At 40.5% G+C, this 14,910-nt stretch overlaps 1 protein-coding gene across 2 annotated transcripts in view; it reads right to left on the bottom strand.

Annotated features, from left to right (window-relative positions):
- The window catches only part of GSK3B (glycogen synthase kinase 3 beta), a 146,889-nt gene that overhangs the window by 66,173 nt on the left and 65,806 nt on the right, over nucleotides 1-14,910 (bottom strand). For both annotated transcript variants that reach the window (XM_066341005.1, XM_066341003.1), the window contains exon 3: nucleotides 1,663-1,746. In XM_066341005.1, the coding sequence (XP_066197102.1) occupies nucleotides 1,663-1,746 (84 nt within the window). The remainder of the gene's footprint in view (nucleotides 1-1,662; nucleotides 1,747-14,910) is intronic.

Consider the following 14,910-nt stretch of genomic DNA (forward strand, 5'->3'; position numbering starts at 1 on the left):
TCAACATCATTTAAAGATTTCCAAAAGAGTTTTTCTCAAGTTACCGTTACACAAAAGCCCACGGGACAGTGTTTTGAGCAGTTTTAATACTCCACAGTTTGCAGGAACTTTTTGAAAGCCATTAGATAAGGCAGTTGTCTTCTGTTGTCCAGAAAATTCTACTTCACTCCAATCAAGTTACAAGTTGTTTTAAAAAACCCAACCAAACAACCAAGAAAAAATCCAAACCCAAGCCCTCCTTCACAGTATTTTCCTTTTTGTATTCATGCTGCTTGAGGAATTTCTGTTTATGAACAAAATACAGATTAAAAAAAGGACACTGCACTACCAACAAAAACAGACACAGCTTGTTGGCACCAGCCAAGGGCAAGGAAGGAAAGGGGAGGCTGATAAAAAAAAATTTAAAACCTTTAAATTATATTTCTCCTTGTATGCTGTAGTTTTGCAAGCTTTCTATAGGCACAGGCAAGGTACAGAGCCAGGTCCCCCACAAAACACCTCTCAGAAAGGTAACAGCAGATTTCCAATTATCCCCCTGTACACTGCACATGACAAAAGCAACTTATCCTGGAGATGTCAGCTCATTTTCTGGCTCCAAAGACCATGAAACGGGTGGGCTGCCTCTCCCAGTCTGCTGACCCACTTCATGGCAGTTAACAGCCCGCCAGCAGCTATCGGCTCTCATATACAGCCCTTTACAGCACTGTGGACAAGTGTATCAGCATCTGAAGACAACTAAGGATGCCATCTGTCTTTAAAAATGGGGAAAATTGGCAGCATTTATATATATTATCTAAAAATTATATAGATATTTGTAGCAATATTTAGAAAGATCAGAGAAAATTCAGAAGGTCATCTAGCTCATTTCCCAACCTCACACCTTACATTAACTCCCACATAGACCACAATGACTTCATTTTTACTCCATGGATGATCCTGCTTTAAGGATAAAGTTGGATCAGATGCCATCTTCAAGTCCATTTCATCCTGAATTCTCCTATGATTTGTAAAATGCTGATATATACTTAGATAAGGAATACATTTAATTTCACATTAAAACTCAGCCTTGTAACACCTTCCTAAAAAAAAAAAAAAAAAGGAACTTTTAAACCCAGACTGAACGAAAACAAATGTCAGTATCTACTTCTTGAGAGTTATTAAATTTGCTCTTTCTTCTAGAGCACAAACATTCTGACAAATGCTACAATCACATGATCATATATTCTTCTTTATTCTGGGCTCTGAAACTCAGCTTGCATCTTGAACAGGTGCACAGAACAGGAGGACAGAAGCATACAAAGACTGGTTCTGGGAAAAGTCACATAATCCTAGAGCCCTAGAAAACACATATATCTGCACATATAGAAAGGCAGTGCTAGAACACAAACAAAGCCCAGCTGTGATCCAGTATATTAAGAAAGAGGCAGTGCATATGCAAATCTACTGCAATCTTGTTGTATTTTTAGTGTAACATTACTCTTTATGGACCACACGCTTCTATACTGAAAAACATCTGTTCCAGTAAGATCTGCTGGGCACCATTATAGCATTTGATCAGTGTTATATGTCTAATATCTTCACATTTCTGACTCCAGACATTCAGACAGCCCAGTTATACCCCAGACAGTTACCAGGACACATTCCTTTGTGCTTCGTTCTTACCTTCTCTCCACTGGAGTAGAAGAAGTAACGCAATCGGACAATGTTACAATGATCCAACTTTCTCATAATCTGGAGCTCTCTGTTCTGAAACAAGAGAAAAGCAAACAATTAGAAAAACTTCCTGTGGGAAAAGGTAAGGTTCCATCGTGAACACTTGAACATACAGACACAGTAGTTGACAAACCAAAGAACAACTAAGTTGGAAAGAGGCAACAGCTTTCACATTTTTTTAGTATTTATTGCAGTTGCTTTATTATAGAGAATATTGACAACTTTGACTACCTTTTCTCTCTAAAATAAACATCTACAAATCCATCATGTAATTCAAGAATTACCTATTTGCATTATCAAAGGGTCAGTGGTGTAAGGCAAGAAGACATTAACTTTTCATTTTTATTTTCTGATCTTATAATGAGACAATGTATCAACCAGGAGAATAGAAAGCCTATCCCCTCTGAATACTGTAAAAATAATGGAAGCATTGTGAAAGCAAACAACATTTCCATCTACATGCCCACCCTCCTCCACAGTGCAAGAGAGGTTTCTAACAAAAGATGTTTTCCTCTACCATTCTTTTTACAATACCAACAAAAAGCACCTGAAATTGATTAGGTAACTCAATTTCCTCTTTTGTACAACCAAGGTTAAACCAGTTTAGACAGACAGCATAACACCATTATTTTCCCATTTTATATCAATCTGAAAAAGCTGTTAAAATAAAATCAGTTCATCACATGCATGATAAACTGGGAACTTTACTGCAATATCTGTTGCATAAATGAGGTCTGAACAAATGAAGGATCTTACACCCTAGCAGGTAAAAACAAATGAAGTTTTGAAATGCAGGTATGAGTAAAAACATGCAAGTAAAATTAGCACAGCTATGTTTGTCACACTTCATTCCACAGCTGTTGCTACAATACTTTTTTCCTCTAGTCACATTTACACATTGCTGTTTTTCCTTTCTCAACTAATACGTAATCTGCAGCTACAAAAATAGAAGGCATTCCACTTTTTACTTTGATCATAGGATTGATAATCATATATCCTAAACTACCAATAACTAATACACTAGACTAATTTACTGGTCTTTACCAGCATCATTAACTCTGGCCAAGCTTAGGAATATTCGGGAACTCTTTAGCCACCACACATTCTCATACTTACATGCACAACGCTAACACCCACTTTGTGCAGTGCTGCTGTCAAAACAATGATTTCAGATTCTGTGTTATCAGAGGGTCACATACGGTGTCTGTCACTACAATTAATTGTTAAGGAACTCCACAAGAACCACTCAGAGCCTCTACTGTGAACATGGCTACAAACCCTGCTTCTAATTCCTTTAAGCCGTGTAGTCTCAAAAAAAAGAGGTGCTACATAAGATGCAGTATCACTAATCCTATCAACTCTGCCACCCGCTGACTGAAAAAATACTTCAGTATTAGCCAGCTCTTTACAAACACGAGTGACATCTCACACAGTTATCAGCTGGCAATTACCCAGCCGGTAGTTAGGGAAAAAGCAAGTCCCCTGCCTGAGCCTGCCTGGCCTCTGAACAGATTAAAGCTTAAGACCATTTGGTATATACCTATTCTATACTATCCTATACTGCAAGACGAAGAGAGAAAGTAAGAGAAAGCAAAGAGAGACCTGTGAGGCTTTCATGTAGCTCCTGAAATCTTATGGAGTGAATTTGTGAAAAAGGAATACAGGCTTCACCACATAACCTTGTCAGCATGCCTCACATCTCACAGAGTAAAAGCATTCTCCTGGTAGGAACAGGAGCTCACCACTTACTCGTTCTTTATTAAATCCAATAGAAAAAGGTCAATTTTGGGAATCATAGCTGGGGTTCCTGTGCTGCATAGCACAATTCAAAGTTTAGCTCAACAGAATCCCATTCTCTTGTCCAAACAACTACTGCCTATGGGATATCTCCCTGGACCTTACAACGTGGGGCAGATTTCAACTAGTGAGTCAAAGCAGGGATGGCTCTAGATCCGCTGGTTACAGAATCACCTATTATGACAGAAAATTAATTTCTCCTGTTGGCTTTTATGACATTTAACAGTGTTAGTATAGGACTAAACCTAACACCGCAGGTTCTAGCACCTCAACCAAATCCCACTGGCATTTCACAGCGAGTAAGTTCCTCTTCCCTTTCTCCTACTGACTGTGAGACGGGAACAGTACTTTTTACCTCATGGATTTACTGAAAGAAACATGAATATGATAAGCATTAATGTGCAAATATTATTTTGGCAATATCTCTACTAGCTTCTTAAATAACCCATCCACACTCTAAGTCAGGTTATCTCTTCGTGTTCTTTAGATAGCGCATACATGCTGATTGGATACACTGGAAAAAAGAAATCAGCAAAAGTTATTCTAATGCTAGGCTCCAGTTATATTTATACTCTGGTATCTCATCCTAGCACAAGCATAGTTTCTGCCTACTGTGATGCCTTCCACTTTGATCCATCTCCTTAGGCTCTCATCCTGACCATCTGCTGCAGCTGCACAAAGAGTGTTTCAAGAGGTGCTAATATCAGGGATAAGTCATAAACCAGTTACACAGTAACCTATATCTTGCATCCTGTGACTAGGCAGAAGGAAACATATCTAAACTGCAATCTTTGCCAAACAGTCACCTCAGCTATCTTAAAACCAAGCTGATTTCTAATCACCACTCCCTGGTGGAGTTAAAACTGGAAATACTTGAATAGTTGCAACGCTCAAATTGGATATGACAGGGGAACAGCTACTGATATTCATGTTCAAGAATTACTTTTTTTCTCAGATGAATACTTCTAGTAGTCTCACTTGACCATTTACTTCCTTGTATACGTCTTAAATAAGTAACAACCTTTTCACATTATGATGTGGGCTATTAAATACCACTACAGAATTGCATGGAGGGGAAGGGGAAATATCAGATTATAACCAGGGAACCTTTCATGAAATGAACAGTGACAGATGCCATGCACCAAGTGCAAGAGACAAAAATGCATGTCTAAAGATAAGGTAAACTCAAATCATTACAAAACATACTGATGAGAAAGGCTGACAATGCACATTGAAAATACAGGATAGACGAAACCTAAGGCTCATGCTTATCCTTAACTCATCGTTTTCGTCTTCCAAGAAACATGGATGCAAAGTTAAAGACTCGAAGAGGAGGAAGTTGTTTTAATTTCCTGTTCTCCCACCCATTCAACATGAAGGAAAGGGTTGAGTTTTCTAACTGAACAAGTGTACCAGGTCTGGTAAGCCCCAAGAAAGCAATACCCTTCAGCACCAGCCTTGCCACAGGAGAGGACCCAGCAGACACCCGTTCCCACCAAAACGTGCTGCTGCAGCACACATTCCTTTGAGGAGCCGCAAATCAAAGGGACTGTGAACAGATTACTCAGCAAATTTGCTGCAGTTCGATTTCCTTATCTAAAAGAGATTTATTTATCCAGAAGGCAAAGGCTGCTGATGCAGATTGCTTTATGGTCAGGGCATTTAAGCCCTTCACTTACTGTTGAAGCAAATGCCATGTGACAAAACCCTGTCCATCACTTATGAAGACAACTTTCCTAGACCAGACTACTTCTTATCTGTACATTATATTGAAGAAAACTGGTTCCTCATCAAGGGTAAAGATTTGGTTAAAGATTGCCAAGACATCAGATCTATAACTTCAAAGCACAGCTATTAATACAGTTCATGCATGAAGATTTGTGCCTTCTCTCCAAAGTTACATTCCCAATCTCTCAGAGCTGTGCTAACGCTGCAGGTGATAGGACACCACCAAAGCACAGTCATTTCTGCCTCACTACTGTAATCTGCTATTACAGACTAGGATAACCATCACTCCCTGCCACACACACTCCCTTTCCTCCCCATCGAGGGATTTCTAGAGCTAAACCAGTTTGCATTCACCACTCCCAGTCTGATTCTTTGCTTTCTCCCTGCCTCACACCGTCCCCATCCCCTTCTCCCTCCCCTTCTTACAGCAGGGGATAAAACGACTGGTTCATGAGAGATAAGGCTTTATGGACTTACAAGTTCCTGAACTGGACTAGAGCAAATGAAGGTGAAAGGTATTTTACAGCTCATGTCAGCATGACATTGTCAATATACATCCAATGAAGTGAAGAAATACAACCTAGATCCTGTTCAGAAGAGAATTCCTCAGTTTCCTTAGCTGAAGGGCATGATGGGTTTTGATTTTTGTTTTTCTTCTGAATAGCCTTTTTGAAGTCTCAGAAAGGCCCTTTGAAGATTATATTTAGTGCAGATGAAATGGGAGAAACTAGGAATTTGTATTTTTGCTTTGTGTCACACCAAGGACATAACCTGGTTATTCTGAACAGATGAAATTATGTATGTCTTGAACTTTCAGAGAGGATATCTTTTAGATAGAAAGGCAGGATAAGCTATATTCTAATTCAACAAGTACCTTCAGCACCAGACTTCTTTCTTAAATCAAGTAGGACCAGCAACTAAGATTAACGCTCATTTTTGCACTTTTTAAAGTAATTGTTATTATTCTTGGTGTAATACCTTTGAAGGATGAAGCTCAGTTCCTTGTGTTCTTCCATCAGATTGAAAAAACCAGAAATGGAGCATAATTGCCTGAACTGTGGCATTACAGCTAGATGGAATCAGCACAGGTAGATCCAAATTTCTCAGTATACATACTATTCCTGCTCTTGTATATGCCATGTTTACTGTTTCCTCCTCTTCTCTGCTTCCACCATAATCTTCTCCGTTCTACCACATTTCTTATCCTTCATAAAGGTTTTCCCACAATGAAAAACACAAAGAGAAAGCTATGAACAAGCTGGGGAAGAAACCAGTTTCCAGCAGGAAGCATGAAGACAGTGATGAGGCAGCAGGCTTCTTTCCTCCACTTGCTTCTTCCCACTTCTACACCCAGAATGACTCATCACATCTACTGACCTTCACCTGTTGCTCTGCTGAGCACATCCTGAGAATAAGCTTAGGCTGAAACCTTGAAAGATTCGAAGCATTTTTCATTCAGCAGCAAAAATCATCAGTATTCTGACCTTCTCCCACCACAAGAAAAAGGCTGGACTCTAAGCACAGGGCAGCAGGCACATGCTGAGAGGACTTTCAGCGTGATCCTAGCCAGCTACACTTGATGCCTTTGCAGAAACAGCTGCCTGCACAACAATGAAGCCATCCCTCCTAAACTAAGTTTTGCAAAACTTACTGAAACAAAACGAGCCAAGACCACAGAGTATTGAAAAAGCACCTTGCAGGTTACCAAAGGGTAGTAGGATTACAAGTCCCAGCATATTTAGCACATTTTCACTAATATTCTTAATAAAGCTCCAATCCTAGCATATGTGGTTCATCCTAAGCTTAGTAGTCAGTCCACAAAACAAAAGTTGTACTGTATCTTCTCTAAAAACTCCTAAAGTTGCCTGACCCATTCCTCCAAAGACAGATTCCAAACTCCATCAATTCCCATCTCCAAAGACAGATTCCAAACTCTCCCACTGTCAGCAAAAGTTTTACAGAAACTACTCTCTCAGAACTGACTTTAACAGATATATGCTAATTCAGGCATTTTACAGAATAAAGGCCAATTCCTACATCCATTTTGCCCCAATGTATCACAAATACATCAGTGCTTGGAGGAAAAAGTAGTGCAAAAGGGGCTTAACTACAGAAGCCTGGGCTGAGAATCTGTCCTTGCTAGTCATCAATAGCTACCCATCCATGTTAAGTCCATTTTTTAGGCAAGCAATTTAAAGCAGAGGTATGTCAACAGGGATCACTGTTTTCCTCATTTATGTCTGAGGCATGGATTAGGACAAAGCCCCAGTCTCCCCCTCTCATCAGTCACAGCATATTTACAGCACCAGCAGATCTGACTTGGGGTGGTCTCCATTTTTAGCACACCTGTTAGTCTCAAACTTATGCAATCATGACCTTTAATCCAAAAATAGAGGACAATGCCAACAAACAAATGCAATCTATTAAATACTTGCACCTATGACATACCAAGAGCTGTAATGCCACAACACCCATCACTCAGTTCCTGCTGTCCCATCGATGACTGTTAAATGCTTGGAACCCACCAGGTCAGAAAATCCACATACCGTCCTGCTGCAACCTCTACCAATGTGCAACACATGCACAGAAGCAATTTTGAGGGTTACAAATGGTAAAAACATTTCAAGTTTCTAAGACCAAAAGTCCCAAAAACATAGATCAAATACTAATTTATGTATTGTTGTCATTCTCAGATTCCCTAAGGAAAACAAAAAACCAAAAAAATTAAACAAACAAATTGGTGATAGCCATCAGCAGTTTACAGTTCAAATATGCTGCTGCTTTAAATACCCTCACCCTCCACCCCTTCCTTAGATCTCCTCCTGCTTGCCATTCACAGACATCCCAAAGGGAAAACCCAGAGGCTTAGTATCTATAAACATGAGAATAACGAGTCCACATGCACTGTGCCACGCAAGGGACATGAGCAGAGGAAGCTGCCAGGGGGTCCAAGATACAAAATGCTTGCATATGCACTTCTGTGCAACTCGACGCATTGTGGTTGCATCATGCTCTATTTTACTACACAACCAGAAGGAATCAAAGGCTCCAAACCCAGCTACATCTTGCTACCAAAGATCCACAACACTGCTACACTTTTCACTGTTTTTCATCCCGTAAAAATCTCATCATTAAGATCCTGAAGCAGCAAACGACAGAGGCGCAGAGCGGGGCTGCACCGCAAAGCGTTCCTGATACACTGGCCTGCAAACACCCAGAACTGGCACAAAACGCCTGTGTCAGCTGTATTCTGTCCAGAATTTATTACTGAGCACAGCGACCTTCAGCCTTGGCATGGCTACAGAGCAGGGCAAAAAGCCTCAGCTCTGAATGCGGCAGCAGCAGGCAGGATCTGACTGAAGAAGCCAGTGGGCTGAGTGTGCTGGGCTGGAGCTGGAGCCAGGCCAGGGCAAGCTGAAGGCACAGGGTTCAGGCAAGCGTGGGAGGGGCCACCAGCACACTCCCAACCTGCAAACCTGTGATTTATTAACAGCTCGACTGAAATTAAAGAGCAGGCAGGGCTGCAGGAGTCAAAAATCTGCTTTAAACTAAAGACCTAGAAGAACAGGTGAAACAAAAAGTCACACAGCTACCACATTGGTGGGCTAGATTTCATTAGCCCCTTCCGAACTAGACAGATTTGAAACACAACCATGCAGTAATGAGTGAGCTTAGAGGCATACTGGATAAAAGCCTGAGCTACTAACACACACCTTGTTTTCACCCTATTAATTCCTTCTCTTATATTACTGCTCCCAATAAACTCGGGTATTACATCCCTTCTCAGGAAGAGATCACGTGCTCTCCACTTCCTAACTCTTCCCCTAGGCAGTCAGCAATGGCAAGTGCCATATTATGTCATCTCCAGGCTACTCCTTCCAATGCAGAACACAGTCCTTAAGTAGACAACCTGATCTTCATACAGCTATTGCACAGAGTTTCCTGAAACTGGAAACAAAAATCACTTATTTGTGCTCTTAAGAGATAAAACAAGCCTTCATTTCTCCCAGAAGAACAGAAGAGAAAAATCTGACCTTTCATTTCCTTCCTATATCTCAGCAGTTAATTGAACAGTGGAAGACAAGTTCATTAGCTCACTGTTGCCTCTTCAAATGGAAGTGGAGTTTAAGAGCCTCTCAGAGACTTAATACCATCTCCAAACTCCTTTTCTGCTTTGGAAGCTTGAGACTAAACTTGGAAGACAAACTGATTTCCAGCATCACATCGCTTCTAGACCACAACCTGAAATTCACTACATCATTTTGAAGTGGTTGTTTCAAATACTGCAACCTGATGAACATCTCGGTTCTACACTTCCATTCTAGAGCATCTGCTGTGCTCTGCCAGCAGCAAGTCCAGATGCAGGAGGAATTGAAGTGTACTCAAGATAAAAGTCAGAAAAACACAACTAAGTCCAAAACTCAGAGAGATTGTTCAAGTTCATTTTAAGATAGAAATAAAGTGCAGTAGAAGAAGAACTGAAAGGAAAAGTATTTTGTAAAAGGCAGCCCTATGCTTCCAGAGATAATAATAATAGCCATTCTTTTTCAGTGGAAGCACAGAGGATCTATGTTAACACACTCTTAGAGTAAAAATCCTTTTCCTTTCATAGAAAAAGCAGTCAGATTTTTCCACACGTTTTGATTTTTAACTCTTCAACTAAGAAGAAAGTAAGTATAGATATGCCTTTAACATCAGTCCTCAGGGAGTCTGCAACATCCATAGAGCCTTACACCTGCAATCATAACCAGAACAGGTTGCAATTAATCTACTAATCAAATAAATTCTAATCTCCCACGGGCATAAGACATTTTCTGGGTTGCTAATCACTATGCTATTAAACATTAATGAAATGTTTTATTACTCTTGGCCTTCTCTTCTTACATATGATATAGCAGATGTTTCATGTAAACAGATTCCAAAGGACTTGCAAAACAAAAATAATTTCTCCTCACCGTCAAAAAATTTTTTATCTAGGGAGCAGGTAAGTGCAGCTTCCAATTTTAGTTTTTCCTTTGCCTCAGGTCTATTGCTACATGACATGAAAATGCCTCATATTACAAGTCATGAGGGGCTTTTATTTCAATCCAAATGACTCCCTTAGACTTGAGAGTCAAGGTTCAAATTAGAAGACACAAAAAAGGGAAACAGCAGGTGAAGACTGAGCAGGGAGTACAGGGAGAGTGGAACTGGCAAGTGGCATTAGCCTGCAGATGATTATTTGCCAAGCAGAATTAAATTTTCAAGTACAATTTCTTAATAATAAGCTCCCAGATAATTAAGCATTTAAAAGGTTAAGCATTCTCTGCTGAATTCAGAGGGAGGTTGGGCAGCTCCTCCTCTGGGACTGGGGCAATGGGAAAGGAAATTGGCTCAACTCAGCAGTGAAGGTAAAACTGGAACTTACACTCCTTACCTTATGCACATACACAATAAGCTATTCTCCCCAAATTCGTGTTGGGTATCCCAAGTTTGTCAGGAGCAGATAACTAAATTTATTAGCTACTGCAACAACCAAGAAAACCACCACATATGAATACCAGGTCTAAGATAAACCTAAAATAATAAATACCCTACCAAATTTCAGATGATAGCCCCATGTTTCAACACTCCTTCATAGCTTTACATATAAAACCAATTCAAGCTTCCTCAAATACATATCTTCATATTATAAGGCAGCAGCACATTTTTCCCAGAGCTGCAGAATAATTTCACCTGATGACCTTTGCTAGATACAAACAACCTATCATACACTTGGAAAGGGAAAGTCAGCTATGTCAAAGTACAAATTTACTATAAGCTGTTGAGGAATTAGTGTTCCAAGTTTGATAAAACAGTTTATCAGTCTTCGTGCTTGAGAGTTTTTTCCTCAGTCAGCATTAGCACTTTTCAAACATTGTCCCATTTTTCAAGAACTCATTTCCCTCAGCAAAAGGGTGTCACAGCACTGAAATGAAAAGATTAGGAAATCTTCACATTCATTTCTAGCCTAAATTGCCCCAAAAGAAAAAGTACAGAGAAAAGCAAGTTTTAGTAACTATTTGCTTAACAGGGTGTGTTTTATAATGACAAATCTAAAAGCAGAGACACAGCACTGTGATTAGATTCTCAACTTAGTCACACTAAAAAGTATTCTAATAGAGATCTCCAATAAAAAGAAAGGTACAGAAAGAAATTATTTCATATGTCAGGTGAGCACCATGAGTTTAAAGTGGCACACTTTTAGCAAATTTCAAAAGCATCAGGTCGAGCTGGACTGACACAGGGCAGGGGCAACCTAATTACCATGAGGCCCTGTCCTCCTTCCCCCAGTATGTGCAAAAATCATAGAATCACAGGATGGTTTGGGTCAGGCGGGACCTTTGAGACCATCTAGGTCCAACCTCTCTGCCGTGGGGCAGGGACATCTCCCACTAGACCAGGTTGCTCAGAGGCCCATCCACCCCAGTCTTGAACATTCCCAGGAGTGAGGCATCCAGTTTCTCTGGGCAGCCTGTTCTAGTGTTTAATCACTTGCACAATGAAGAATCTCTTTTTAACATCTAATCTAAACCTGACCTCTTTCAGCTCAAATCCATTCCCCCTAGTCCTATCGTACATGCCCTTGTAAAAAGTTCCTCTCCAGGTCTACTATAACCTCCTTCAGGTGCTGGTAAGCTGCTCTAGGATCTCCCTGGAGCCTTCTCCAGGCTGAACAGCCCCAAGTCTCTCAGCCTGTTTTTGGAGAAGAGCTGTTCCAGGTAGCTTTGTGAGCACCCTGACCTCCATCTTGCATACAACCCTGTAGCAAGTAAACGGAAGAGAACTGCTGAAAACAAGGGACTGAGGGAACAAAGATGACTTGGTCAGACCAATCATCTTGGCACAACATCATCCAAAGATTTGTCAGCAGCCATCACCAGATGCTTCCAAGGAAGTTCCTAGTCATCTGGGTACCTAAAACCTAAAGTCACGGATATTCAACTCCTCTTTACTGAACCTGTAAGTTGTTTCCAAAAATGCAATTGCAGAAGATAAGAGGCTCAATGCAGGTCAAGCGCAAATTGTGTCAGAAATTGTTTTCTACACCGCCTACCATCATTTCAATGGACTGTGCATTCTTTTGTGTTTAACACACAGTGCTAGAGAGGATTCTCATAAGCTAATTCATTAAAACATCCACTGTTAATAATAATGCAAGTAGCAAAACCTTCAATGACCTTGCTAAACATTTCCCATTACAAGATCTTATTTTCATTGTTTAAGATGATCTGCCACTATACAAGTCACACCAAACAGGCATGCTGTGGAGATGACCTGGAGTTGAGTAATGATCCTGCCCTTCTACTCAGCTTCACTAAGGCCACACCTGGAGTGCTGTGTCCAGTTCGGGGCTCCTCAGTCCAAGAGATGTGGAACTCCTGGAGTGGGCTGCCCGCCAGCAGAAGGCAACAAAAATGATGAAGGTATTGGAGCATCTCGCTTATGAGGAATGGTTGAGGGGTGTGGGCCTGTTCAGCCTGGAGAAGATACAACTAAGGTGTCTAAGTACCTGAAGGGAAGGTGTCACGAGGATACAGCCAGGATTGGTGGTGCCAAACCATAAGACAAGAGACAACGAGTAGAAACTGATGCATAGAAGTTCCACCTAAATATCAGAGAACTTCTTTACTGTGCCATTAACCACGTGCTGGAACAGGTTGCCCAGAGGGGTTGTGGAGTCTCCGTAACTGGAGATACTCAAGAACCATTTGGAAGCAACCCTATGCCTTGTGGTCTGGGATGACACTGCTTGAGCAAGGATGCTGGAACGGATGACCCACTGTGGTCCCTTACAACCTCACCCATTTTGTGATTCTGTGAATTAATTTCCTTGCCCCACATCTAATGAGGGAAAATATCTTTTTCACATTTTGTTGAAATTAAACTCTCTACAAAGGGTGCTGAGACCCTCTTGTGTTCAAAATCCAAAGAGTATGAAATAATGAAGATTTCTGTCAGCTGAGGATGTGATACTGCCTGCCTTGCTTATGTAAGCAAGACAGTATCACTCCCTACACATTCTGCACACAAGGTTAGGTTAAAACAAAAATCACCCTATCTTGTGCTCGCTGTATACTTAGATTCAGGAAAATTCAAATAAATTTTCAAGGTGAATCCGTTAAAACTTTCTAAATTCAGCTGTCTTTTGGACAGCTGAATTCAGAAAAGTCTCAGACATATTCATTTCTCTTGGAAAGTTCATTATCTACTCAAGAAGCCAGCTACGGCATTATCACCCACAAGCAGATCCATGCAGACAAGCCAGTAGGACAGCATGCCACACAGCTCAGTGCTCCACCACAAAGGGACTTTCTACTACCACCTGCACACAGTGTTGTGCTTTTGGACTGCGTACAGGCTGTTCCCACTCGCAAGGAAGATTCTTTCCAAGAGATATTCATCAGTTTAAATCCAAACAAGAGTCCTTGCACTGTTTATCCTTTCTGTTAATTGATGGCCTTCATGCTGCCACAGAAATTGTTCAATGAATACAGTGACTCTGTTATGCCTCCAACACTCCAGGCAACCCTCAACATGCCCTAATTTTTCCTATGTCTCATACTATTTTCTTGTCCTACTAGATCTGTTAGCCCTGCATGAAAGCAGATCTAACCTTTATGCCTGTTATGCAGTTACAGAAACAGAGTCATTGCCTATCAGGAAATCCAGCATACTATCTGCAAACCATGTCCTTTCTTGCCCTTATGTTGACTTAATTAAAAAAGAAAGAAAAGAAGATAGCACCAAGTTCTTGACTATTTGCTGCGGCTCTTTAAATGCTGACTCAAATCAACCTGTTGTGGTTTCCTGCACACTGGGAAAGAACATTTCCAATTCATATGTTCTCATCCTGCTGCTTTTGCAGATATCTAAATGACAAGTAGATAGGGTTAATAAATCCAGTATAATCAAGGAGGCTTCAGGTCTCACAGGCAATTCTAGTACAGGTTACCATGATGTTGCACTACCAGAAGAATTTAACCTAGAAAGAATATAGAACTACTTTTTTAAAAACTACAGAGCTTCAAATACCATTGCCTCTATTAAAGATTATTATCTGTTTTTATAAGCTGTTACTACCTTCTAATTTCGTAACTCTGAACTGCTCACTATTAAAAAATACTTTCAGCAGAGCACTACATAGAGAAAAAGTATTACCCTGATTTTTAGGAATTCTTCAGAAAACTGTTCTCACCTTAGTTCTCCTGCTCTACATCCTGTTATGCCTGTCAGACTTCATGTGAAACGTGCTTACAAAGTCACTCAGCATCAGAAAACAAAGCAAGTCCATCCACATAAGATATGAACTGAATCTTCTTAATGTTCTCTAGCCCATGCACTACATTTTGGAGTAGCAAACTGCTATGTTCTCATTTCCACACCTGCACACTTACTATTAATTCTCATGGTAGTCAGCAACACATCTGTTTAAATGTTCCTCTATAATTCAACAACAAACCTGAATTTTCCACTTAAGTGCCCACAGGCAATGTCAACATCCACTACAAAGTCTTAGTCCAAAAAGGAAAAAACAACAACAACAACACCACAAACACAAAAACCCCTCTTCTGTCCACTTGCAGCAAGAGCAGTGCAACCAGGGGACAGCACAGCAAGTAATGTTCATGTCTCACCACAACACCCAGGTAA

Source organism: Sylvia atricapilla, chromosome 2 (assembly GCF_009819655.1).
Source record: "Sylvia atricapilla isolate bSylAtr1 chromosome 2, bSylAtr1.pri, whole genome shotgun sequence".
Taxonomy (NCBI): domain Eukaryota; kingdom Metazoa; phylum Chordata; class Aves; order Passeriformes; family Sylviidae; genus Sylvia; species Sylvia atricapilla.